This window comes from Eleginops maclovinus, chromosome 3 (genome assembly GCF_036324505.1).
Source record: "Eleginops maclovinus isolate JMC-PN-2008 ecotype Puerto Natales chromosome 3, JC_Emac_rtc_rv5, whole genome shotgun sequence".
Classification (NCBI taxonomy): Eukaryota; Metazoa; Chordata; class Actinopteri; order Perciformes; family Eleginopidae; genus Eleginops; species Eleginops maclovinus.
In genome coordinates, this window is record NC_086351.1 from 13825974 (window position 1) to 13849272 (window position 23299).

General features: G+C 39.8%; 2 protein-coding genes across 3 annotated transcripts; both read right to left on the reverse strand.

Annotated features, from left to right (window-relative positions):
- Nucleotides 1–715: 715 nt before the first annotated feature.
- Nucleotides 716–2813, reverse strand: LOC134861568 (urokinase plasminogen activator surface receptor-like). Its single transcript, XM_063878863.1, has 5 exons — nucleotides 2657–2813; nucleotides 2220–2327; nucleotides 1989–2135; nucleotides 1415–1525; nucleotides 716–1282 (listed from the first exon to the last, which is right to left on the reverse strand). The coding sequence occupies exons 1-5, from the start codon at nucleotides 2700–2702 to the stop codon at nucleotides 1116–1118; spliced, it is 579 nt and encodes a 192-aa protein (XP_063734933.1). The 5' UTR covers nucleotides 2703–2813; the 3' UTR covers nucleotides 716–1115.
- A 355-nt stretch (nucleotides 2814–3168) lies between these two features.
- Nucleotides 3169–23019, reverse strand: smg9 (SMG9 nonsense mediated mRNA decay factor). 2 transcript variants are annotated; one of them, XM_063878840.1, is made up of 14 exons: nucleotides 22917–23019; nucleotides 22535–22751; nucleotides 22381–22455; nucleotides 21745–21979; nucleotides 21488–21585; nucleotides 21269–21381; nucleotides 10159–10270; nucleotides 9897–9992; nucleotides 9146–9231; nucleotides 6744–6850; nucleotides 6549–6656; nucleotides 4590–4715; nucleotides 4357–4501; nucleotides 3169–3921 (listed from the first exon to the last, which is right to left on the reverse strand). In XM_063878840.1, exons 2-14 carry the CDS (start codon nucleotides 22679–22681, stop codon nucleotides 3843–3845), a joined length of 1527 nt encoding a protein of 508 aa, XP_063734910.1. In that variant the 5' UTR covers nucleotides 22682–22751; nucleotides 22917–23019; the 3' UTR covers nucleotides 3169–3842. The 2 variants fall into 2 exon arrangements, with proteins under 2 accessions (XP_063734910.1, XP_063734909.1); XM_063878839.1 differs by having other exon boundaries at nucleotides 3170–3921; nucleotides 22535–22941.
- Nucleotides 23020–23299: the final 280 nt, after the last annotated feature.

A 23299-nucleotide genomic window follows, 5' to 3' on the forward strand; every position in this document is an offset into this window, starting at 1 on the left:
GTTGTTTTTCACAATAATACAGTAAGCACTCTCTAAAAAGACCAAATTCCATAGCTGCAGTAAATATAAGAACATCAAATAAAAAATAAAATCAGGGAGCATCACATATATGCGCATGAGCCATCAGTCGGTCAGTCGATCCACATGTTTTTTACTTAAGAATTTTATTTACATGTTTGATTCTGGCCTGCAAGGCATAGCTCATCACAGGATAACTGAATTTCTGAATAGGTTTTACAGAATAGTCGAATATATATAATTAGGTAGACAGAGAAACACATGCCTCATAAATAGTTTTGGCTGTTTGTTCCAATCATTTTGGAGAAGAAAAACCCTAGAGGGTTAAAAGAAAAAATAGGAAAACACTTGCAAGATTTAAATAAGTATTGTGCCTTACACAATTGCACATTTGATGCTTAGTAGTAGGGCCCTTTCTGTGTTCATTTTGTATTGATAAAAGACAGAGGTCAGAATTGCTCAATCTTTGACATCAAAAACTACAAAACTTCATGGATGCTTTCAACCTCAAATAAGTGTTTGGGATCAGCATGGAAAAATCTGAATCAGATATGGACTTCAGAGCTTTACACTATAGGCTAACTTTCCCTTGTACCAACTTTAAGTATTCTTCATGTTTTAACAATGCAAATGTCTTCAGAATGGATTTAAAGCACTCACAGTAAAGCCAGAAATACAATCAAAAATACACAGCAAATGTTAAGAAATGTATTTATTGAGTCTTCTGTTTCACAGTAACATCAACAAAAACTTGACAATTAAATAGGTTAAATATATATATATATATCACAAAATAAAGTATTTTCATTTACATGTTAAAATTACATTCCTCGTGTCTTACCAAAGAAAATAAACAGAAAGCTGTTGATGTCTGTTCGTGACAAAAGTGTCACCATAGGATACAAAAAGCAAATAGGCCAGTTTGATAATACATGAGGGATAAATAGAAAACCACATTGTTACTAAATTCTATATGCTTTGCATTGAACTTTCCCACTCATCGGTTATAAGGATAAGGCAGGGATGTGAGCACTATGAGGCCATGCAAAGATAATAAGAAAAGTTGTGTACTGCAGTGATGCTGTCATCTCAAACAGTTATGAGAGCATGCCCAAAGACAGCAGCGGTGCCATGAGGAGCAGAAGGCCAGCGCTGGTGCTGCTGGCGCTGTTGCAAAGGTCCCCCTGACAGCAGTTAGACTGCCCTTGGCACATCTGCAAGGGCACGCACCCCCTCACAGGAACAATCTGACCATCTACACTCACTGAGAGAACAAAAAAAATGATGTTAGAGTGTGAAATCAAGTTGTATTGCATCTATTATAATCACCTCCCATTGCTCTGCACAGAGGAAATGTGTGGAACAGAGTTAGAGGTTAATGCTACGGGCCGGTTACCTGATGCTGAGTAACAGTAGTCCTGATTCCCCTTACAGGCCAGGGTTGAGGTGCACGTTTGTCCATCGCATGAGAAGCACTTTTTACCATTTGAAGCAGATTCGACAGGTTCTGAAAGATAAAACATTGTTCCGATTATTTGGGGATGTAAACGGGGGCTAAAAGGTGACTGTAATGCACTTTTCTTATTGAATGCCTTTAAATCTGTTGTAAAGAATGATATTTTTAGAGCAGGTAATGTTATAACAAGACCATATAAAACAATATCAAAGCAATTGTGCATCATGATCTCTCGAAATAAATCTCCTTCAAACATATTGTCTTAGATTCTGATACATGAACTGGCATCAACAATCAATACATTACATTCACAATTTATATATACATTCCCAAACAAAAACAAGAGTTTTTTTTTTTCTTTTGACATTCGAAATATGAAAAATGCAACAACCGCTAACTTTTAGGAACAGTCGTTGTCATTTAAAAAAAACGTTTCCAAATAAAAGCCCATTTTAAACAAAAACAGCTCTCAATTAACTTTCTGAAATACCAACAGTCAATAAAAGTAAGTTACCAGGGGCATTTTGGGTGTTGCAGAGTTTGGTGGTGCAACAGCTGCTGGAAATCCAGGTTTGGACGAGTCCAAAGTTCATTGAACGGTCAACACAACGTTGAGGCAAAGCACAACCTTTCATGTTGACATCGGAGACCTTTGAGGCACCTGCAATTAAGAGGAAGTGTTATCTTTGTAAAAAAGGCCAAACCCCACAAAACAGTTTCCCAATAAAAAAGGCACCAAAATTACCAGAATAGCTAACGTGTCTTTCTGATATGCAGCGCTGTCCGGAGGGGCATTCTATTGTTGAGTTTGTGCAGCCGCTACTTTGTGAACATTGACATTCCAGGCTGAGTGCTGAGGAAACAGAAAACACACAGAAAAGTTCAAAAAAAATCTACTTTCTCATTTATAAGAGATGGAAAAATTACTTTTAACACCACAGCAACAAAGATTACAAAGTGTGAATAAAACAGAAAATAATAATCTGCGTACAAACAGGAATATTGTAAGATATTGACAGACACAATTGTTGTATGGTATAGTATGGGACCAGTGACCCTTGTCTGTTAAAATAATAGTAAAGGTAAGTGAGGTAAAATATAAAAATATGAAAACACAATACTTATTTTTCTCTAAAAAGAAACAGTAAAAGAAAAAGCAGTTCAAAGGATCCAAAAACTTGCCTTTAGGGAGAAGCACAATCCCGAAGATTAGCGCAATGAGATGCATTTTGATGTGATGGAAGGGTGAAACTGACTTCAGATTGGATGTGTTAGGGCATTAAGTAGTTCTCATGAGAAGGAGTTGACATCATTCTCAGACCACACCTTCATTCTTTCTTTAGAATCACTAACTGTGATTTCATAAAAATGATCCACCCAGTGTAATTATCTTTACTTTTAGCTTGCACACAATGAGAGAAACCATCCCTACTACAAAAAAGAGCTCACCCCCATTGTTGTGTCAAATGACTAATTGCCATTGACGGAATGGTGACTGCGGTGAATTCCATGAGTGATGAAAGGACATACGTGCCTTTTATGTAAGAGTAAATAAGGCAATATTGTAATAAATAAATGACAGTGACTGGCCTTTTTCTCTGAAGATTTTATCAGTTTATTGTCGTATTAATCGTAATAATAACAACAATAAGAATAATAGCAATAATAAGAATAGTTCTAATTATGATAATAAAAATAAACGGAATGAGCAGATATCTCTTCTACCTTTGTGGCCACTTCAGAGAGTTTCATCAGTGCAACAATGGAAATAGATCGATTAGATTAGATAGAAGGAAACATACACAGTGAAAATAGCAGTGAACCAGGGCAGCTTTGCCGTAACAATGAAAGGCATTACATGCTTGATGCATGATCTCTAGTAATAACAACAAAATGTCTTCCTCAAAAGAAGCAGTTAAGAACTATAGATAAAATATGTACACTAGAGTTTTGTTTTGAAAATGTTTTATTGATGTAAAGAAATAAAAACAAAAACACAGAACTATATATTTCCATCTCAGAAAACACCATCAATAAGTCAAAACTCCCAAAACAACATCAAATGATTTACTAATGCAAATAAAAACACATGACACGTTGCTTGAACATGTAGAGAAAAGTGGTCTCTTTCTTTCTTACGGCAGAACATGGCAGGGATACACCACTTTCTGATGTGGCACCAAGAGCCCACAGGATTTCCTGCCAAAAGTCAGCTTGAATCAGCAATGTCCAAGCTTCTAGGTTCACTCTTGCCTCCTGCAGGGTGTCGGTCTTCAATTGCAGAGTCACAATTCTGTTTATGTCACCTGAGTATTAGACAAAACAGCTTGAGACTGCTATTGCATAAAACAGCAGTCTGAGCATGGTGTTAGCAGAGCAGGCGGCTGTACTCAGAGAGGGCCGAGGACTTTTTCACCCCATCCCAGATACGAGCTGCATAGTGAAACCTGTAAAAACAGAACAGCTTTTTACAAAGTATTAAGTGTATTCACTTAAATGTGTTTTTTGCATTGGCATATAATACAACACACACACACACGAAACACAACAGTTAAGCATCTTAAAGTATAATGGTGACTAAGTGGCTCATTTATAAATGTTGATCTTCTCTCATAAGCACTATGCTAGCTGAGCAAAAGTGACAATTCCCCTGGATCCCCAGTGGAAATTAAATATTTGGCTGGTAGTTAAATAATTAAGCAGCATACCAAAAGCCCTCCTCTCCCAGGCTATGCTGTCAACTTTCAAGTCAAGTTGATAATGCCAAAAAAAACACCACACATCCCAAGTAGATATCACACCCTTCATTTACATGTTTATTTGCTGTTTGTTCTCCTTTGTTGTTTGAACAAGAGGTCAGAAAAGAGGAATGTGATGTTTACCAGTTCTTCTCAGTGAGGATGGTGTGTGACAGCTGACATCGGGGCATGGCTAGTATTTGGCTGCGGAGTTTTGAAACCATGGTGGAGAAGGCAGGATGTCCTTTGTACCCCGGGAGCAGTGAGAAGAGCGGGTATGCTCCCGTCCCTGAACACAGCACAGCGCTCAATTCACATTTTACACAATTTTGAGGACAACTGAGTTTTGCTTTAAGTGAAGATAAATTGTCTATAACCTGCTTTAGTCAGATTATCTTCCCCATCATTCTCCTGCATAGGAAGGAGGAACATGTTGACTTCAGTATCCAGATAGTCCTGCCCCAAGCCTGGGAAGATGTTGCAGTCTAGCATGGACAAAGTTCCTTAAAACAAAGCACATTCAATGGAATTAGTTGTGGCATTTCTATTGTGTAAATAGAATCTCTTAACCAAATACAGCCATTTTTCTGTGCAGCCTGGTTATCAAATGATTTGCAAAACACCTGTAGAGGTCTTTTGTAAATGTTGGCTTGAAGGAATCATGTTGCTGTTTTAAATAACTATGTGCATGATCATGTGAAACAGTTGCTTATTTGAAGATGCTTGGTTTGCCTTGAGAAGGGGCCTCATTTATAAACGTTCCGTACGCTCAAAAGAGAGCATTCATCCCTTAATAAATAAATGTATATATTTATCAACAATACTAGCATGGGATAGTTTGATCCATGTGCTAAAAAATAACTGGAGAAATTTGAAACAGTAACACCAATAGCAAAGGATGAAAGGACAGAACGGCTTTTTAATTGATCTATCATTGTGTTTTTGGGTACCAAGCTCCGTTCCTCTTTCCAGTGTTGATGAGAGAGGCAGACGGTGTGCACACATTTAAGAGCAGGCTGAAGATGTTCCTCTTTGGTGTAGCGTACAGTTAGGACTGGTTTTAAACTCCTTTTTAAACATCCTCATGGACCCTTCATTTTCTTGAATTTTAATTATTGTATTCTAACTGTATCTGTGTCATTGTGTTATGTAACCATTCATTGATATTTTCATTCTTATCTTGTCATTTTACTATATTGTTTTATATGTCATTCGTGTCTGCTGATTTGTGAAGCCCTCTGAGACAAATGTGATTTGCGATATTGGGCTATATAAATACATTTGAATTTGAATTCAAATAAAACAAAATATTACGTTTTTCGTTTCATATATGAACATTTAGGATAAGATCTATTCCATAATTATTAAACAATGCTAACATGTTATGAAATGTATTGCTTTAAAAATAAATAATAATGTAAAGAGTAGGAAAAAACAGGTTTAAATCGACAGTTTTCTATTCCTAGTCCGACGACGTACAATTGCGTAATCATTTTGTGAATTGTTGAAATTCTGGAGTTATTTGTAGGGCTTTTGTTTCGTTTTATCTCGTTTCAGCTGAAACCCAAATAAACGTATTATTAAACCTTGTGCATGCGTACAGTGTAGACGTGAATTGACACACATAAAAGGTATGTAAACAAAAACACGACTTGATTGTCACCTCCCTTGTCATAACCCATATTTTGTTGCCTGTACTTGTTGACGGAGTCGCTGACAGAGGGTGGACACGCCCTGGGTGCAGTAGAAATGACATTGCTTATTGACGTTCAAGTTATTTAAGTCACCTGTCTGTACCTGTCTCCGCCTGTCTTCCTGTCCTTACGCGCCTCAGGAGAGATTCGCCGATCATTCCTTCCTGACAGTGTCTACCCTGTGTAGCGTCCGCAAATCAACCTACATTCTTGTATCACTTCAATTTCACATTGTGTGATATTTTTTACGATTGTCTTTATGCAAATAGTATACATAAATCTAAATAAGGGGGCATTTCAATGACTATTTATAGCCAGCAGTGGACGTCACGTTATGCTCATAAAGGTGTGCTGCATTTTGATTGTTTTACAAAGGGCTGTGTGCACACTGAGTTATAAAAATATTGTTGTACGTAAGAACTCTCTTTGTTTCATCCATACACAACAGTGTGACGTGAGTCCTACCATAGTTTTTAAATGAGGCACCAGGGCGACAGGAAAAAAGAGATCTTATTTCTTGAACATTCCTGGATGAATAAAAATGTTATATACAATCCCCTTACTAGACATTAAACATGCTTTGCATTGAAAAACAACGGTTGCATGAAGAGAAGATATTAGCAGAATATTGTAGTTTTGAACCTTTGTATTTGAGATGAGAGTGGGCCATTAATTTGTCCACCACCATGTGCATGTTATTCAGATTCCTTGGGCAGAAATCATCCCGTCTGGCCTTATTCTGGAGGAACACTGGAAGAGGGAGGAATTTAAAAAGAAGTTGATTTGATATCTTTAAACCTGGTTATTTGAGAATGCGCTTCTGTATTAAGATGTCACCTATATGAGGATAGTACTCTGCTCCATCATCATTGCCCGATGAGCCAGTGCTGTCATGGCTTGCAGATGGAGTGGAAGGCTTCAGCATCTCCGCAGTCTGAAGAAACCTATGTCCAAACACAACATTACACTTCCTGCTCTTTATGCGACATCTGCAGTATGCAATATACTCAAAATTCAATGTTGGGTAAGTGTAAGAAACCAGAGTGTACATGGCAGCTGTGGCAATGTTTCTTTCTTAAATACACATCTCGTGTTTGTAACTCAGACTGCTTCAGCTTCATATTAGCAGCAGATTAACTTGGGGATTATGTTTTCCCCCTATCACGAGTGAACTTGGGTCCTTATTATTCACACTGAAAAGTATTTTATTGTTAGAAACAGTCAGACAGAAGTTGTTTTCATTATTTTTTGTACCTTTTGGCTACTACCAAACTGAAGACAGCTATTGTTTTTAAGCACAGAGTTAATTACTTGAAAATCCGATTAGGAAATGATACAAGTGGTAAATCCATTAAGAAGATTCATTAAAATGATTAACAGACGTGAACAAAATTGTTGGTACCCTTCCGTTAAAATAAGAAAAACCCACAATGGTCACTGAAATAACTTGAAACTGACAAAAGTAATAATAAATAAAAATGTATTGAAAAATAATGAATGAAAATCAGACATTGCTTTTGAATTGTGGTTCAACAAAATCATTTTAAAAAAAACTAAATAATGAAACTGGCCTGGACAAAAATGATGGTACCCTTAAGTTAATATTTTGTTGCACAACCTTTTGAGTGAATCACTGCAATCAAGCGATATTTGTGACTCTCAATGAGATTTCTGCACCTGTCGACGGGTATTTTGACCCACTCCTCGTTAACAAACTGCTCCAGCTGTCTCAGGTTTGAAGGGTGCCTTCTCCAGACTGCATGTTTCAGCTCCTTCCACAGATGTTCAATAGGGTTTAGATCAGGGCTCATAGAAAGTCACTTCAGAATAGTCCAAGGTTTTGTTCTGAGCCATTCTTGGGGTGTTTTTAGCTGTGTGGTTTGGGTCATTCTCCTGTTGGAGGACCCATGACCTGCGACTAAGACCAAGCTTTCTGACACTGGGCAGCACATTTCGCTCCAGAATGCCTTTATAGTCTTGAGATTTCAAGATACCCTACACAGATTCAACACACCCTGTGCCAGAAGCAACAAAGGAGCCCCAAAACATAACCGAGCCTCCTCCATGTTTCACAGTAGGTATAGTATTCTTTTCTTTGTGAGCTTTATTTTTGCGTCTGTAAACATAGAGCAGATGTGACTTGCCAAAAAGTTCCAGTTTTGTCTCATCTGTCCAAAGGACATTCTCCCACAAGCTTTACGGCTTGTCAACATGCATTGTGGCAAATTCCAGTCTCGCTTTTTTATGATTTTCTTTCAACAGTTGTGTCCTCCTCGGTCGTCTTCCATTAAGTCCCCTTTGGCTCAAACAGCGGCGGATGGTGCGATCTGACACTGACGTACCTTGACCTTGGAGTTCACCTCTAATCTCTTTGGAAGTTGTTCGGTGTTCTTTGGCTACCATTCGTATTATCAGTCTCTTCAATTTGTCACGAATTGTCCTCTTGCGGCCACGTTCAGGGAGGTTGGCTACAGTCCCATGGACCTTAAACTTCTGAATAATATGTGCAACTGTGGTCACAGGAAAATCAAGCTGCTTGGAAATGGTCTTATAGCCTTTACCTTTAAACATGCTTGTCTATAATTTTCTTTCTAATATCCTGAGACAACTCTCTCTGTAGCTTTCTGTGCTCCATGTTCAGTGTGGTACACACCATGATACTAAACAGCACAGTGACTACTTCTCACCGTTTAAATAGGCAGACTGACTGATTACAAGTCTGAAGACACCTGTGATGATAATTACAGGACACACCTTAGTTTAACATGACCCTGTGGTCAAATTATTTTCAGTCTTTTCTAGGGGTACCATCATTTTTGTCCAGGCCAGTTTAAGTATTTTGTTTTTTTTTATAATTCTGTTGAACCACAATTCAAAAGCAACGTCTGATTTTCATTCGTTATTTTTCAATACATTTTTATTTATTATTACTTTTGTCAGTTTCAAGTTATTTCAGTGACTCGTGGGTTTTTCTTTCTTTAACGGAAGGGTACCAACAATTTCGTCCACGTCTGTATGTCTGTAACCTGAACACATAATGGCATATTATACAATACAAGAACAAGTTAGACCAGTACCTAAGTCATTGTGAACAGGCCTTTGTTGTGTGCGAGACCAAATAAAAGATTGAACATTATTGGCCTTGTCACTAAGCAAAACACAAATTTCCTGTCAAGAACAAGCGCTCAAAATTCCTGTACAGGGTGGGGTAGGGTCTATGTCAATAAGCAGTAACCTACCTGTAGAGGTTTAAGTCAGTGAACCAGTCTTGAACCACAATGACCACATGGCAAACTGTAAACAGGAAGGCGGCAATCTGAAGAGACTGTGGACAGAATATGCAGAGTACTGATATGGTCGCATGTGAATGGGTGTAGTGCATCACAAGTAATTGAAATGATATCGAAATTGCAGTATGGACTAGGTGAAATATATAAAAGCATCTGACTTTGGTATGGTGGAGCTGCAGAGAAGTCTCTGTCTACAAAGTGTGGTTTACAGACTCCTCTTAAAACAAATCACACTATGATCATTTTAATATATATTTCAATGAACATTTGAATAATCATTCCCTCTAATATCACAAAATCATATGGCAATTGCAATATCAGTCAATATAACCTCAAGTAAGTTATTTTTTTTCAAATCTTGCAGCCCTACATGGGTGTGCAAAATAATTAAAATGGCAACTAAACAACTGTCATTATTTCGGCTTGTTTCTTTCACCATTGTGTCCCTTTCACAATTCTCTTGCACTAACTTATTTATGTTTCTTCTTTCACTATTTTTATCTCTTTTCATGTAATAAGTGTATTGTATGTTGCACTGCAGGAGGTGCCAGGGCACGCCAATGTAGCTATTGTGCTACATGACAATAACAATTGTTTGAATCTGTGAAGCATTAATCATAGGTTTCTAGAGGTTGTTTTTTTTCCCCCACATAAACAAGAAGAGTATTAACCCACTACCATCTGCAGGCCAGCCACTGACCTGCATCTCAACATATGTGTGGGGAAGGTTGTACTCCGGGGGCAGCTTCCGATCGTTGTTGATGAGGTGGTCGAGGATCGATGGGCTGAGCATTGGCTGGAGGAATAAAGGAGGCATTCAATCACAATCCTCAAGCAATACAGTTTTGAATACTTACTTTAAGTTCTTTCAATTCCAATGTTACATTTAAATTCAAATAGGACTTGCTAACACTCAGAGAGCAAAGAGAAACCTCCATTAATCCAAATAATGTCCACTATACCTGTGTATCCAAGAAGATGACTCTCTCCTGGGTGATGAAGAAATCAATGCCTGTACTCTGGTTTCCTCCTCTTTCCTTGATTTCTTGAGTCTGGGCTCTGAATACATAACCCCTGTGCAACAAACATGTATCACACCACATTATTGCACTTGTTAAGCTTAAAGAAAAATAATGTGTAACAACTGCAATTACCAAATGCATAAATAGGCTGTAAAGGTCTGATAAATGTTTTGGTTACTACTTCTAATTTTCTTTAAACAAATACTATTTGATCGCATGGTTATCTGGCACATGGACTTGTGCCAAACACTGAACAGATTTTCAAACAAAATGATGAATGTTTATTTTGAACACTCTACCCGACTCTAAACAGAAGGTTAAGCTCCTATATATCGCCCCCATGTGTTCAGAAAGAGTAACTTCACTTTGTAAGTACAGCTTTATAATACAAAGTTATAATGGGAAGGATAAAGATGTAGATGTTAATCTTACTATTTATTTGTGTTAGTTTTTAGTCTGTTTATATTATTTTATTGTGGATGGGTTAGCACAAGTTGCTTCTGTTCCAACTGAACAATACGAAAAGTGGATAAATAGGAAGAGCATTGAGGCAGTAACGTACTTATCTTAAGCTAATATTTTTATTAAATGCCAAACTTATCCTCAAAGCACTGAAGTTCCTTTTTGAACTAGTCACTGCTGTCAAAACTGCCATAGTTTCAGAAGGCTGGTCTGGTCCTCTAGGATAATTTAAACAAAGCTTAGATTTCAATTATTCTAGGTTCCTTCTTAACTTATCATTGTAATGGCTATATTACAATAGGGCCATCAGCATTCAGATTGGTTACCTACAAGCCTTGCTTTCACTAAGCAATTCTGTCTTCCACCAGGAACAATCTCCCAGGGAAATGAAGGCCCCATTTATGGCATAAAGGAAATCCTGAACCAGCGTGCAACCAAACCTAGAAGACGAAATCGCTTTCATTCTCCCTGGTAGCTGTCTCCAGTTACCAGAGTAACCATGTGAGTATTTTACAGTTACTATATACAGTATCTCACAAAAGTGAGTACACCCCTCACATTGTGGTAAATATTTTATTATCTCTTTTAATGGGACAACAATGAAGACATGACACTTTGACACAATGTGAAGTAGTCAGTGTACAGCTTGTACTTCACCCCTAAGTGAAAATGGCCAAACTGTGCCCAATTCGGCATTTTCCCTCCCTTGTTTTATGTGACTTGTTAGTGTTACAAGGTCTTAGGTGTGAATGGGGAGCAGGTGTGTTAAATTTGGTGTTATCGCTCTCATACTCTCTCATACTGGTCACTGGAAGTTCAAAATGGCACCTCATGGCAAAGAACTCTCTGAGGATCTGAAAAAAAGAATTGTTGCTCTACCTAAAGATGGCCTAGGCCAGGCATCACCAAATGGAGGACCGCGGTCCGGGTCCGGACCCAGTGACGGTTCTTCCCGGACCCGTTAAAATTCTAATATTAATAAAAAGATAAATAATTTGTGCATGCACAGCTAATCTAGTTGATACGACATGAGCGTCATCAATAGCCAAGCCAATCAAATTGATTGTTTACCTTTCAGCACCAGAGAATAGTGAGAGAGAGGAGATGAGAGAAAATGGCTTGCTCAAAAGTGAGAAAAGTAGATGGTGAAAACTGAACTTTTAAAAGATGAATGGACGGACCAATACATGTTCGTTCTGCCTGCAGCCAGTTCTAAACCTTTGTGGGTCATATGCTGTGAAACTGTGGCGTTAATAAAAAGTGGCAACGTTAAGCGTCACTATGAGACCAAACACGGGTCGTTTGAGGAAAGGTACCCGCAGAAGTCCGCAGTGAGGGCGAGTAAAATTATCGAACTGAAAGCATAGTATGACGGGTCTTGGCGCAACATAAGAAAGCATTCAGCAATGGGATAGTTGTGAAGGAGTGCTTAAATGCGGCTGCAGAGACTTTGCTTACTTACTTACGGTAAACAAAAAGACGACATGTGTGAAAAAATTAAGCAAATCCCATTGTCAGCTTCAACACCAACCAGAAAATCTGAACTATTAGCAGAGGATGTACTGGCACAGTTTGATGCAGCTGTTCAGAACGCAGTATGCATATCCTTAGCCATTGATGAGTCCACAGATCAGTGGCGCGGGAAGGGGGGTGCTGAGGGTGCTGCAGCACCCCCTGTTTCACCCTCAGCACCCCTCAGCACCCCCTGTTGGCAGGCGCTGGATTTTTTTTTTTTTTAATTAAAAAAATAAAATAAATTACTAATTCGCTTTATATTTTCGTATATCAAATGATGAGGCAAATAGCAAAAAAGGGATATGGATAGGTTCGAATATAGGCTGCTAAAAATAAAATTGACTTGTAGAGGTGAACGTGACGGTCGTGAGTGACCTCTCATGACATGACTTACTGAGTGAAAGCAAGCAGGCTAGTTAGCTGGAAGTAAGTATGTCGCAAATAAGAATACACGATTTTTTCAAACGCGCTAAAATTAGCAAGCTCTCACCTGATGTTGATGTTGATGTTTCCTCGTCCATCGCAAACTCTGTTGGGGCAGCAGCAGATGAAGAGCCAGAGTCAATAACGGTAGCAAGCAACTCCGCTAACGGTAGCAGCACAGTCTTAGCATCTAGCACCAGCAACGTAGAAAGATTCGAAAAGCCATGTCAGCTAAGTGACTTCAGTTATCCTGGAAGGAGGTTCGGGACAGAAACCTTTGAAAGGTCTTTCCAGCCAAGCTGGATTTCAAAGTGGCAATGGCTACACTATGTTACCGATAAGGATTATGTGCTGTGCTTTGTGTGCTGCAAAGCCAAAGAGAAGGGGTTCCGCCATTCAGAGGGAAAGAGTTCATTCATCAGTGGAGGATTCACGAACTGGCGCAAAGCTACAACCAAATTTGCCATTCATGACGTCTCTGACCTTCACCTGGAGTCGGTGAGAATGCTGGCATCTCTGAACCAAAAGCCGATATCCGCAATGATATCCGAACATGCAGCAAATGAACAGAAAGTAGCGAGTACTGTACTGGAGCTGCTGTTTAGATCTATTAGGCTACTTGCTCGTGAAGGAATTCCATTGAGGGGGCATAACCATCGGGATGGCGTGCTCTGGCAGATGATGTTGGAGAGAACGTACGACAATCCCAAAGTACGTGATTGGATGCGGCGCAGAGACAACTGGATGTCTGACACAATCCAGAACGAGATTTTGGAAATTCTGGCACACGCTGTGCAGAGACACATTGTGTCAGATGCTAGAGGAAGCGCTTTCTTTGGACTTACGGCCGATGGAACCACCGACGTAAGTTCCAATGAACAGTTTTCATGCAGCTTACAGTACGTGGGGAAAGATCTTTCTGTTAATAATGTTTTTCTTGGATTCTATAATGCGCCGGATTCCACTGCAGACACACTCTTCTCATGCATCCGAGACTTTTTTATTCGTCTTAACTTGCCCATGGATCGTCTTCAAGGCTTTTGCTTTGACGGCGCCAGCAATATGTCTGGCCGCTTTGCGGGTGTCCAGGCAAAACTTAAAGAACAATGTCCTGGTGCACTATACGTTCACTGTGCCAACCATGCATTGGATTTAATATTGCAAGAGGCTGCAAGGGAGGTACAACTAGTCGCTGACACACTCACATTTGTTCAGAATCTTTCTGTGATAATAGGAGAATCAGCAAAGCGCAAGGCAATCTTTCAGTCATGTTTTGGAGGTGATGACGTTGTCTGCAACCTGCTGTCACTGTGCCCAACAAGGTGGGCTGTACGCACAAAGGCTATCAAACGCGTGTGTTGTTCATATGGTGTGGTTTTAGAGACAATTAAAGTGCTGCAGCAAGACAAATCGATGAGAGGTGAATCACGTGCTAAGTTGGCTGGTCTTTACATACAAGCAACGAAGGGGAAGACCTACTTTGGCCTTGTCAGCTGTGAGGCCCTTTTTGAGCCATGTGAAGAAGTGGCCAAAGTACTCCAGCACAAGAAGGCGAATGTTGGGGGTGCCTTGGAGTGTGTCAGTGTACTTAAAAAACAAATGTGTGCACTGAGAGAAGATACATGTGTGAAAGACCTGATCAGAAAAGTGGAAATGTGTGCAGCACAGTATAACTTGAAAATGCCCCATCCACCCAGAACCAGCAAAACTCCAGCTCGTCTGAGAAACACACAGGTAGCGGAAGACATCGCACCACGCACAGGACACCAACAGTGGCAGCGGGAGTTCTTTGAGGCTGTGGATATTGTAACATCAGAGCTAGACCGTCGCTTTGACCAGCCTGGGATGAAAACAGCAGCCAAGAGAGAGAAAACTATCACTGATGCTGCCAGTGGACTTTATTCAGGTCTGGATGACATTGCCCCCCATCTCCCTACCCAGATAGACCAGTCTCGCTTGCACATGCAGCTCACACTGTTGGGTAGTCTTACCAAAGACAAAGGGCTCCGAACATCTACAGACATCGCAGAGTTTTTGGGCAAACTGCATCCTCAAACTAGAGAATTGATGAATGAAGTGGAAAAGTTCATGGAACTTTGTCTCTCGCTGCCTGTGTCTGTTGCCTCTTCTGAAAGGTCGTTCTCCACACTCAGGCGGCTAAAAACATGGTTGAGGAGTACGATGACTCAAAAAAGGCTCACACACCTGGCTTTGTTGCACGTCCATCAGGAAACTTTAGATATGTTGGACATTCAACCTTTGATGAAAGCCTTTGTTCAAAACACAGCAGAACGCAAGGCCACCTTTGGTATCATCAATTAAAAGTAAGCTGAGTCCCACCAAGTTGTCTCCCACCAATCAGTTTGATATGCAATGTATAGTTTTGTCATTGATGTCTTTATTGTGTGTTTATATATGCTTTTTGCACTATGAATACCTCTATATAGCATACCTCTATTGCAAATGATTTTGATGCATACCTTTGTGCTGCCACTTAGTTAAAATGTCAAATTGTAAATATTTTAGTGTTCAATGGATTTTACTGCTGCCTACACCAAATGTACTGAATAGCTACTTGTTAATTTTTTACTCAGTTGGCTCTCATCACTCTATATAGCATACCTCTATTGCAAATGATTTTGATGCATACCTATGTGCTGCCACTTAGTTATGATGTCAAATTGTATTGTTATTGTTTTTTTAGTGTTCAATGAATTTTACTGCTGCCTACACCAAAATGTTGTACTGAATAGCTACTACTTGTTAATGTTTCACTCAGTTGGCTCTCATCTCAGATCAGCTGGGGTGTGTTGTTATAAATATGGTTACATACCATTGGCTGGCTATATACCATTCAAGAGCTAGTTATTAACTCTTAATAAAAGTATTTGTAGCAAACTTGAAACAACTATTTGTTTAATTGAATCATCATTTCCCCAACATTTCCTTCATATACTGTTATTTACATGTAATATAATATGCAATGCAATAGAAATGCAGTGTCCATGAGGGAGTAGGCCTAATGGGCTATTATACTTATTTACAACACAATATTGAGAGACACAAGATTAAGAGACTGTTTTAATTTAAAATGTTTAGAATGTAAAGGTCATAAAGGTAACTGACAGTGCAGACAAGAGACTGGTGAGCTGTCAAAACGATGAAGATCAAGACAATTGTATTTATCATGGTCTTAGTAGACATGAATGATACACATTAGGCTAGCTGATGAGCATGAATGACAAGCCGTTTTTTGTATTAGAGTGCCATCTATTGGGCACAATTGGTAATTCGCTACTTGCATTAAGCTTTGTGACGTACTTCCGACTCTGTATTTTTACTGTAACGTTAGGCTACTTTTTAAACAACAATGCGTCTGCATGACACTAGGCTACACATTAACTTTTTGTATTAAGTCCCTGAACCGTCTGCACTGGACATGTATGCATCAGCTACGGAAGACCTGTCCAAAGAAGTAGAGGATCTGAGAAAGGAAATACGGGAGTTACGTGCACAGTAAAATAAAGGTCCAGCGAGATATTGGCGCAGTGGTTTGCTGGCTCCGACGCAGACATCAGATTCTACTCCAGGCAGTGCCGCCGCTCCCATAACGCGCATTACGCGCTGTGCGTAGGGCACCAAGTGTCGAGGGGGCACCACCAAAAATAGCCTAATGAAAAATCGTCATAATAATTATAAGGCCGAAATTATTTCAGTAGACTATAGAAATATGAGGCACTTTTTAGGCATACTACTCAAAGGTACCGATGGTGCCCCCCTCTCCCCTCCCCCCCTCCCCTCCCCACTCACACAAACACAAACGAAAACACAATCTGCACAATCTGCGTCCCAAGCGCCCTGTGGGTGCCCTTGCTGTCAGTGGTCTTTTGGATTACTCGACATTTTTGGAAATGAAAAGGCAACAGGAGTCAGGAGCAGAAAAAAGAAAAAAGAGGAAACAGCGAGATGATGCCCGTGCATCACTTGCAGGTAAGTGTCCACGTTTAATCTTTCTTAAATACGGGAAATATGTGCAGCTAGTGTAAAGCTTAGCCTATGCATACACCTTGAACTAGCTGACGTTATTGCTAATGTTAGCAAACTCAAATATGTGTTATAACTTAGGCGCAAGCTAAATTGAGATTTTGCTGTTAAAAATTATAACTGCATTTTGCAAGTAACTGATGCCAGTTAGCCGTTACTTTACTTTAGATATTGAATAGTAGACAGTTTATGGTTTATTTTGACGTGACGGTGGCCAATACTTTCTCAGTAACAGTTAGCAGTCATTGCACTAGGTAGGCTAACAATTCTGGCTTCAGACCATTTATCACTGTGTGGCGTGAAATTAATAGTGTTTAGCCAGGCATTTAGAAAAGTTTACATAGCATTTGAGAAAGTATATTTTATTTTGGAGTTTGCAATGCCAATGCATAATAAACCCACGGCCATCTTTAGGATTGTCATTCGGTAGAATTCAGCAAAATAGGCTACAGTCTCACATAAATAAGGTTAGGTGTTCTATGTGCAATGGGACAGAAAAGGGTTCGTGATAATGTGAAGCCTGTAGCTACTGCTACAGCTAGCTTAGCTATATCTGAGAGTGACAGAAGATACATGACTAAATTAACTGGCGTTTTGATTGCATTTATATCATGCAAAGGCATGGACGACATCTGTCGGTGAAATAGAAAAACGTTTTGTAGTAAACAAAATGCCCTCCTAACCATATTGTATTCAATTAAATGTAGAGTTTAATAGTCTTGTGTAAGGTGTATCATTTTGCTTTTATTCCTTTTATTCCTGTTGTTAAGATATAAATATAAAATATCCATTATGAATGATATAAAGCAAACATTATTATTAAATTGTGTACAATATTGCAACTCATTCTATAATGTTTTTATATTAGATTAGATAAGATTGATCAAATAGTTGATATATAAGTAATAAAGGGGGAGAGCTCCTTGGTTGAGATTCTTTATTTGAATATTTTGTCTCTTTCTATACTGATCTTTTTTCTTCGTATTTCTAAATTAATGCAGGGTCAATGCTGAAATACGTTCAAGCGGGAGCACGAGGCCAAGAAGAGGTGCATTGAGCACTTTCAAATGTCAAAAGTTTGTTGTTTTGCTGTGTGTTTGCTGCTGCTATTGTTTTATATGTTTGGTAATAAAAAAGTTAAACTTTTCCGCGAATGTTTTTTTATTGGGGGGGGGGGGGGGGAGGGCATCATGAAGGAATTATGCTTAGGGCACCAAAATGGCTAGCAGCGGCACTGACTCCAGGTAACGTTAGATCTAAGTTGTGCTAGTCAGCTAACTAACTGTCTGACTTTGACCAAAGTAGGCTAATAAACATCAGTTAAATTATAAAGAATCCTATCGTAAAACTATCGTAAAAAAAAAAGTTAATGTGCCTAGGCCTATGGTTGATGACATATGCCTGCATATGTTATCTGAGTGTAGAATATTGAAATTTGTGGCTGCAAAGGACATTTCTAAAACGTCTCACCCTCAACCGTACACCGCGCTAAAATTACGTATTTAGCAGTCAAAATTCAAAACATTTATAGGTGGAGAAATCGTTGGACATTCCTTATTTTTTTCTTATTCAGCACCCCTGGTCAAAAAGAGGTTCCCGCGCCACTGCCACAGATGTAACGGATAATGCCCAGCGTTTGGTGTATGTGAGATTTCTTCAGAAAGAAAATAAATAGATGTGTGAGGACCTGTTGGGTTTAATGCCACTTGAGACACACACAAGAGGAGAGGATATATATGAGGGGATAAAGGAGATGAAGGGTTTGCTGAAGTAATGTAATCATTTTCCTCAGGGCATCCTCATCCCATCAGCATCGACTGCTGAGAGAATTTCTGAAAGAAATGGAGGCAGATGCACTCCACAACAACGTGAGATGGCTGAGGAAAGGGAATGCACTGGGACGCTTCTGGTCCATCCGAAAGGAAATAGCTGCTTTCTTACAGCAGCTCAAGAGTCAAAAAGCAACACCGTTTGCAAACTTTTTGCACGATAAGCACAAGATGGATGTAGTGGCTTTTTTGGTGGACATCACAGGACACCTTAATGAGCTCAATTTAAAGTTGCAGGGTCAGAAAAGTTATGTGTGTGACTTGATGAAAACTGTCTGCTCCTTCCAGATGAAGCTGGACATTTTCAAAGAAGATCTCCAAGCAGAGTGTGAGCACTTCAAACAAATGCAGGAACAAATTCAGGGTGAGAGAGACAATTCCCCTTATGTCGGCTTCATAGACAAGCTGATTGGAAACTTCTGTCAATGATTTGACAGCTTCAACCTTGGACACCAGCTCCTCGTGCTAATTGAGAATCCATTCCTTACAGAGAATTTTCAAAAGGAGGTGACACAGACCTTCAAGTGGGCACATCCTGGATCTTTACAGTTAGAGCTTACTGATCTGCAAGCAGATTTTGCTCTGAGGGAGCATTTTGAAACAACTGACTGCTATTTTCTGGTTACAGATTGTACCGTTCCAGGCTCACCAATGAGCATCTCCACATGAGCATGAGAATGGCACTTACCCCATTTAAGCCAAGATTCAAACTGCTGGCAGGACAGTTACATGCCCATTTCTCTCACTAGGAAAGGAAGTTGGAGAGGGAGGAAGGAGAGGAGGAAAGGAGAGAGGAGAAAGGGAGCTGCTCAAAGCTCTGCACTTTTCTTTTATTCAGTAAATTCTGCCCTGTTCTATTTTACTTGAAATGTAGGCATTAGCCTAACGTTCCTGTGTTATTTTATTTGAAATGTAGTTAATACATGTTTTAAAAAGGGGGTGGACAGCTTTAAGGGTCTTTTGTTTGATTGTTTTGTTAAAGATGCACTTTTATTTTATTCAAAAGATTCTGAATGTGTTTACATTACTTATAGGCCCTAAGTTCAGGCTGCTCAAAGCTGTGTTTGCACTTTTTATTTATTTTATTCAGAAGAAATTCAGTCTCTGTTGTCTGTTACTTGAAATGTAGTAAACACAACTACAGTATTGTTTTCCGTTCAAGTGCCATACAAGTTCAGACTTATCGATATGTTAAAAGTATATTACTCTGAAAACACTTGAAATTTGAGAATAAATGATATAGAAATGTACATACGTTGTTGATTTTATTTACATCAGAGTACACTATTTCGAGTGACAATATAAGGTTCGGACCTTTGCTGGGAGGAAATTTTAGTAACTGGACCTCTTTGAATTTTAATTCAATACCCCTGGCCTAGGCTATAAGAAGATTGTCAACAACCTGAAACAGAGCTGCAGCACGGTGGCCAAGACCATACAACGGTTTAACAGGACAGGTTCCACTCAGAACAGGCCTCGCCATGGTCGACCAAAGAAGTTGAGTGCACGTGCTCAGTGTCATATCCAGAGGTTGTCTCTTGAAAATAGACGTATGACTGCCGCCAGCATTGCAGCAGAGGTTAAAGGGGTGGGGGGTCAGTCTGTCATGCGCCACACACTTTATCAAATTGGTCTGCATGGCTGTAGCCCCAGAAAGAAGTCTCTTCTAAAGATGATGCACAAGAAAGCCCGCAAACAGTTTGCTGAAGACAAGCAGACTAAGGACATGGATTACTGGAACCATGTCCTGTGGTCTGATGAGACCAAGATACACTTATTTGGTTCAGATGGTGTCAAGCGTGTGTGGCGGCAACCAAGTGAGGAGTACAAATACAAGTGTGTCTTGCCTACAGTCAAGCATGGTGGTGGGAGTGTCATGGTTTGGGGCTGCATGAGTGCTGCTGGCTGTGGGGAGCTACAGTTCATTGAGGGAACCATGAATGCCCTTCGGAAACTGGGCTGCAGGGCAGTATTCCAACATGATAATGACCCCAAACACACCTCCAAGATGACCACTGACTTGCTAAAGAAACTAAGGGTGAAGGTGATGGACTGGCCGAGTATGTCTCCAGACCTTAACCCTATTGAGCATCTGTGGGGCATCCTCAAACGGAAGGTGGAGGAGAGCAAGGTCTCTAACATCCACCAGCTCCGTGATGTCGTCATGGGGGAGTGGAAGAGGATTCCAGTGGCAACCTGTGAGCTCTAGTGAACTCTATGCCCAAGAAAGTTAAGGCAGTTCTGGAAAATAATGGTGGCCACTCAAAATATTGACACTTTGGGCACAATTTGGCCATTTTCACTTAGGGGTGTACTCACTTTTGTTGCCACCGGTTAAGACATTAATGCCGGAGTGTTACTTTGAGGGCACAGCAAATTTACACTGTTATACAAGCTGTACACTGACTACTTTACATTGTATCAAATTGTCATATTTTCAGTGTTGTCCCATGAAAAGATATAATAAAATATTTACAAAAATGTGAGGGGTGTACTCACTTTTGTGAGATACTGTATCATTAAAGGAAACATCAGACAGGGGAACACCAAAGGTTACTATGGAAAACAAACTGTGTTGTAGGTCCTTATATCAGGAATGTGAAATGCAATCTGGGGGTTTTAACAGTAACAGCAGCATCAATAATACTACTTGGAAACATTAGGTTGGCTGAAAAGTTTAAAAAGGTATCTGTTTCCACTTTAAATTAATATATAATTTGCATATGAACAAGCATATCAAAAAGCTTGAGCTCATTGTTGGTGTTACAAAACCTCACCTTTGATCTTCCTCAGGAGTGTTGGCAGATAATAGCGACATGATCGTAGATTTCCCACTTCCCTGCAGGCCGATGACTCCCACCACCAACATATCTGTCTGGTCCCTCAGATACTACAACACAACATCCTTTGAGTTCATACACCTTAATATATTTACATAATTATTACATTATTAATAAAAAGGCTCCGCAATCAATTGAATGAATTACACAACTCACCTCCATGGCACTGTCACACCAATTCATCTGATCATCCACAAGCTTAATGCTGTGCTTCATCTTCTCCGGAGGGAGGAGTTTTGACTGGCCAACCATCGCTGAAAGTCATATGAAAATATTCAAGGTCTACTTTTCTATTCTCTGCCCACTTTTTTCCCCTAATGAGTGCATCAAATTAGAGTTTTTTTAAAATATCATTGTTACTGACATTTCGAGGAGGAAAAAACATTATTTTTGTGAAATCTTCAAAAGCTCACGGTCAACAGCGCTGCTCGAAGCAGAGGCACCCATTCCTCTGTTTTGGATCTGGTATACGGGCTGGGTGGGTCGCTGCCCCTCCCTCTCTATCTTGGAGGGCCCAGTACCAGAAGGCTGGGCTGCTGCTTCAGGAGGAGTGCCCGGCTTCCCTCCATCGTCCCTGGCTTTCATGAGCATGATGGGCTTCTCCAGGACCGGAGCTCCACTGACAGGAGTATTCTGTGACGGCTTTGCCTTGAAAAGGATCCCACAATAAACAAAAGTCAAGACATGGCATGACCGAAAAGGCAGAAGACCTTCATACATACAACTTTTAATTATTACTTTTAACTGTGACTCATTTGCTTCGGCATATGCATGTAGTTCTGGAAAGGATTATCTAGATGTGTTAAAACTTACATTGCCATACAAATCTAGCAAATAAATAAAAGTAAAAAATCAATAACATGATGTTGGACTTCACATTTTGCAGTCACACTGCATATTCTTCTTCGAACTGACAATCCTATAAACAAAGCACTGGCCAGAAAAATTTAAAAGTTCTGATTTATCCACTGTTTGTCCTATTGTCTGTGTTCAAGAAGGATAATAACAATACGAGCAGTTTATTGTATCTAATAAAAAGTTCAACGTACCCTTTCCCCAGGGGGTTTTGCAAGAATGATGGGAGTCTTCTGAATGAGTGGGCCAGGTGGATCCTCGCTCCCATCCTGAAAAGACAAATTATATGTAATCACTACTCTGAAGTCCAACAGTTACACCAGCGGTCTGCAGTGCGTGTTTGGCTACCCTTCGTTCCCTTGGTTGATATTCTCGATCCCGACTTGGACCGGACAGGTTCTGGCCCGGAGCTCCAACATCTCTGTCTCCCCGGCGGCGCCTCCTCCTACGTCCCTGTCCGTACATCCCAGGTTGACTGTGGCCGGACTCCGACATGTCGCTGCTCCCCTGATTCACTACCACACCACAACTGATACAAACAGCAGCTAACGTTGGGAAACAAGTCCTAGCAAAGGCGAGCAAACAATAAGATTTTAGTGAAAAATATTTCACCGAATTATAAATCTGCTTTTAGCTAACAATCCTTTCCAAATATCTGTAATATGTGTTTAAAGACGTTTATAGGTGACATCGTTAAAGATCAACTCAGAACACTTGTTAATGGTCTCACTGTTTGCTTTGGCATTTCGCTATTGCGCTTGTTTACTATTCGGCGTTGGCCGGTAAGGGACGACGTTGAACGGGCTCATGATTATCAACGCGCTGGGATAAACTCCACCCGCCTAGAATTATTTGAGAGACTACACAAGCGCATACTGTCCGTTGGATAAAGGAAGTCGTCATGAAACATTGTTATGAAACATAGTTCCGCCACTTTAGGGACTATTTAATCGTATAACCCAGTGTAATCTCGTTTTATTTCATTATTTATATATGATAGGATATTAAATTGTTCTTGTTTAACTGTAATGCATTCAGAAATGTATGTACGAAAATATTAGTATAATTGCTCTAAAAAAAAAAGCGATAGTCCCCCATGTAGATTGTATTTGT

Bases quoted from the DNA above. Each gene is read 5' to 3' on its own strand.
- smg9 (XM_063878840.1), bottom strand. From the start codon at position 22,681: ATGTCGGAGTCCGGCCACAGTCAACCTGGGATGTACGGACAGGGACGT. The intron at 9,993-10,158 runs GTATAGTGGACA...TTATTCCTCCAG, and splicing joins TCATCTTCTTGGATACACAG to CCAATGCTCAGCCCATCGAT. The intron at 6,851-9,145 runs GTAGGTTACTGC...GTTTGGACATAG, and splicing joins ACTGACTTAAACCTCTACAG to GTTTCTTCAGACTGCGGAGA.
- LOC134861568 (XM_063878863.1), bottom strand. From the start codon at position 2,702: ATGCATCTCATTGCGCTAATCTTCGGGATTGTGCTTCTCCCTAAAG. The intron at 2,328-2,656 runs GCAAGTTTTTGG...CTGTTTCCTCAG, and splicing joins GATTGTGCTTCTCCCTAAAG to CACTCAGCCTGGAATGTCAA. The intron at 1,283-1,414 runs GTAACCGGCCCG...TTGTTCTCTCAG, and splicing joins CTACTGTTACTCAGCATCAG to TGAGTGTAGATGGTCAGATT.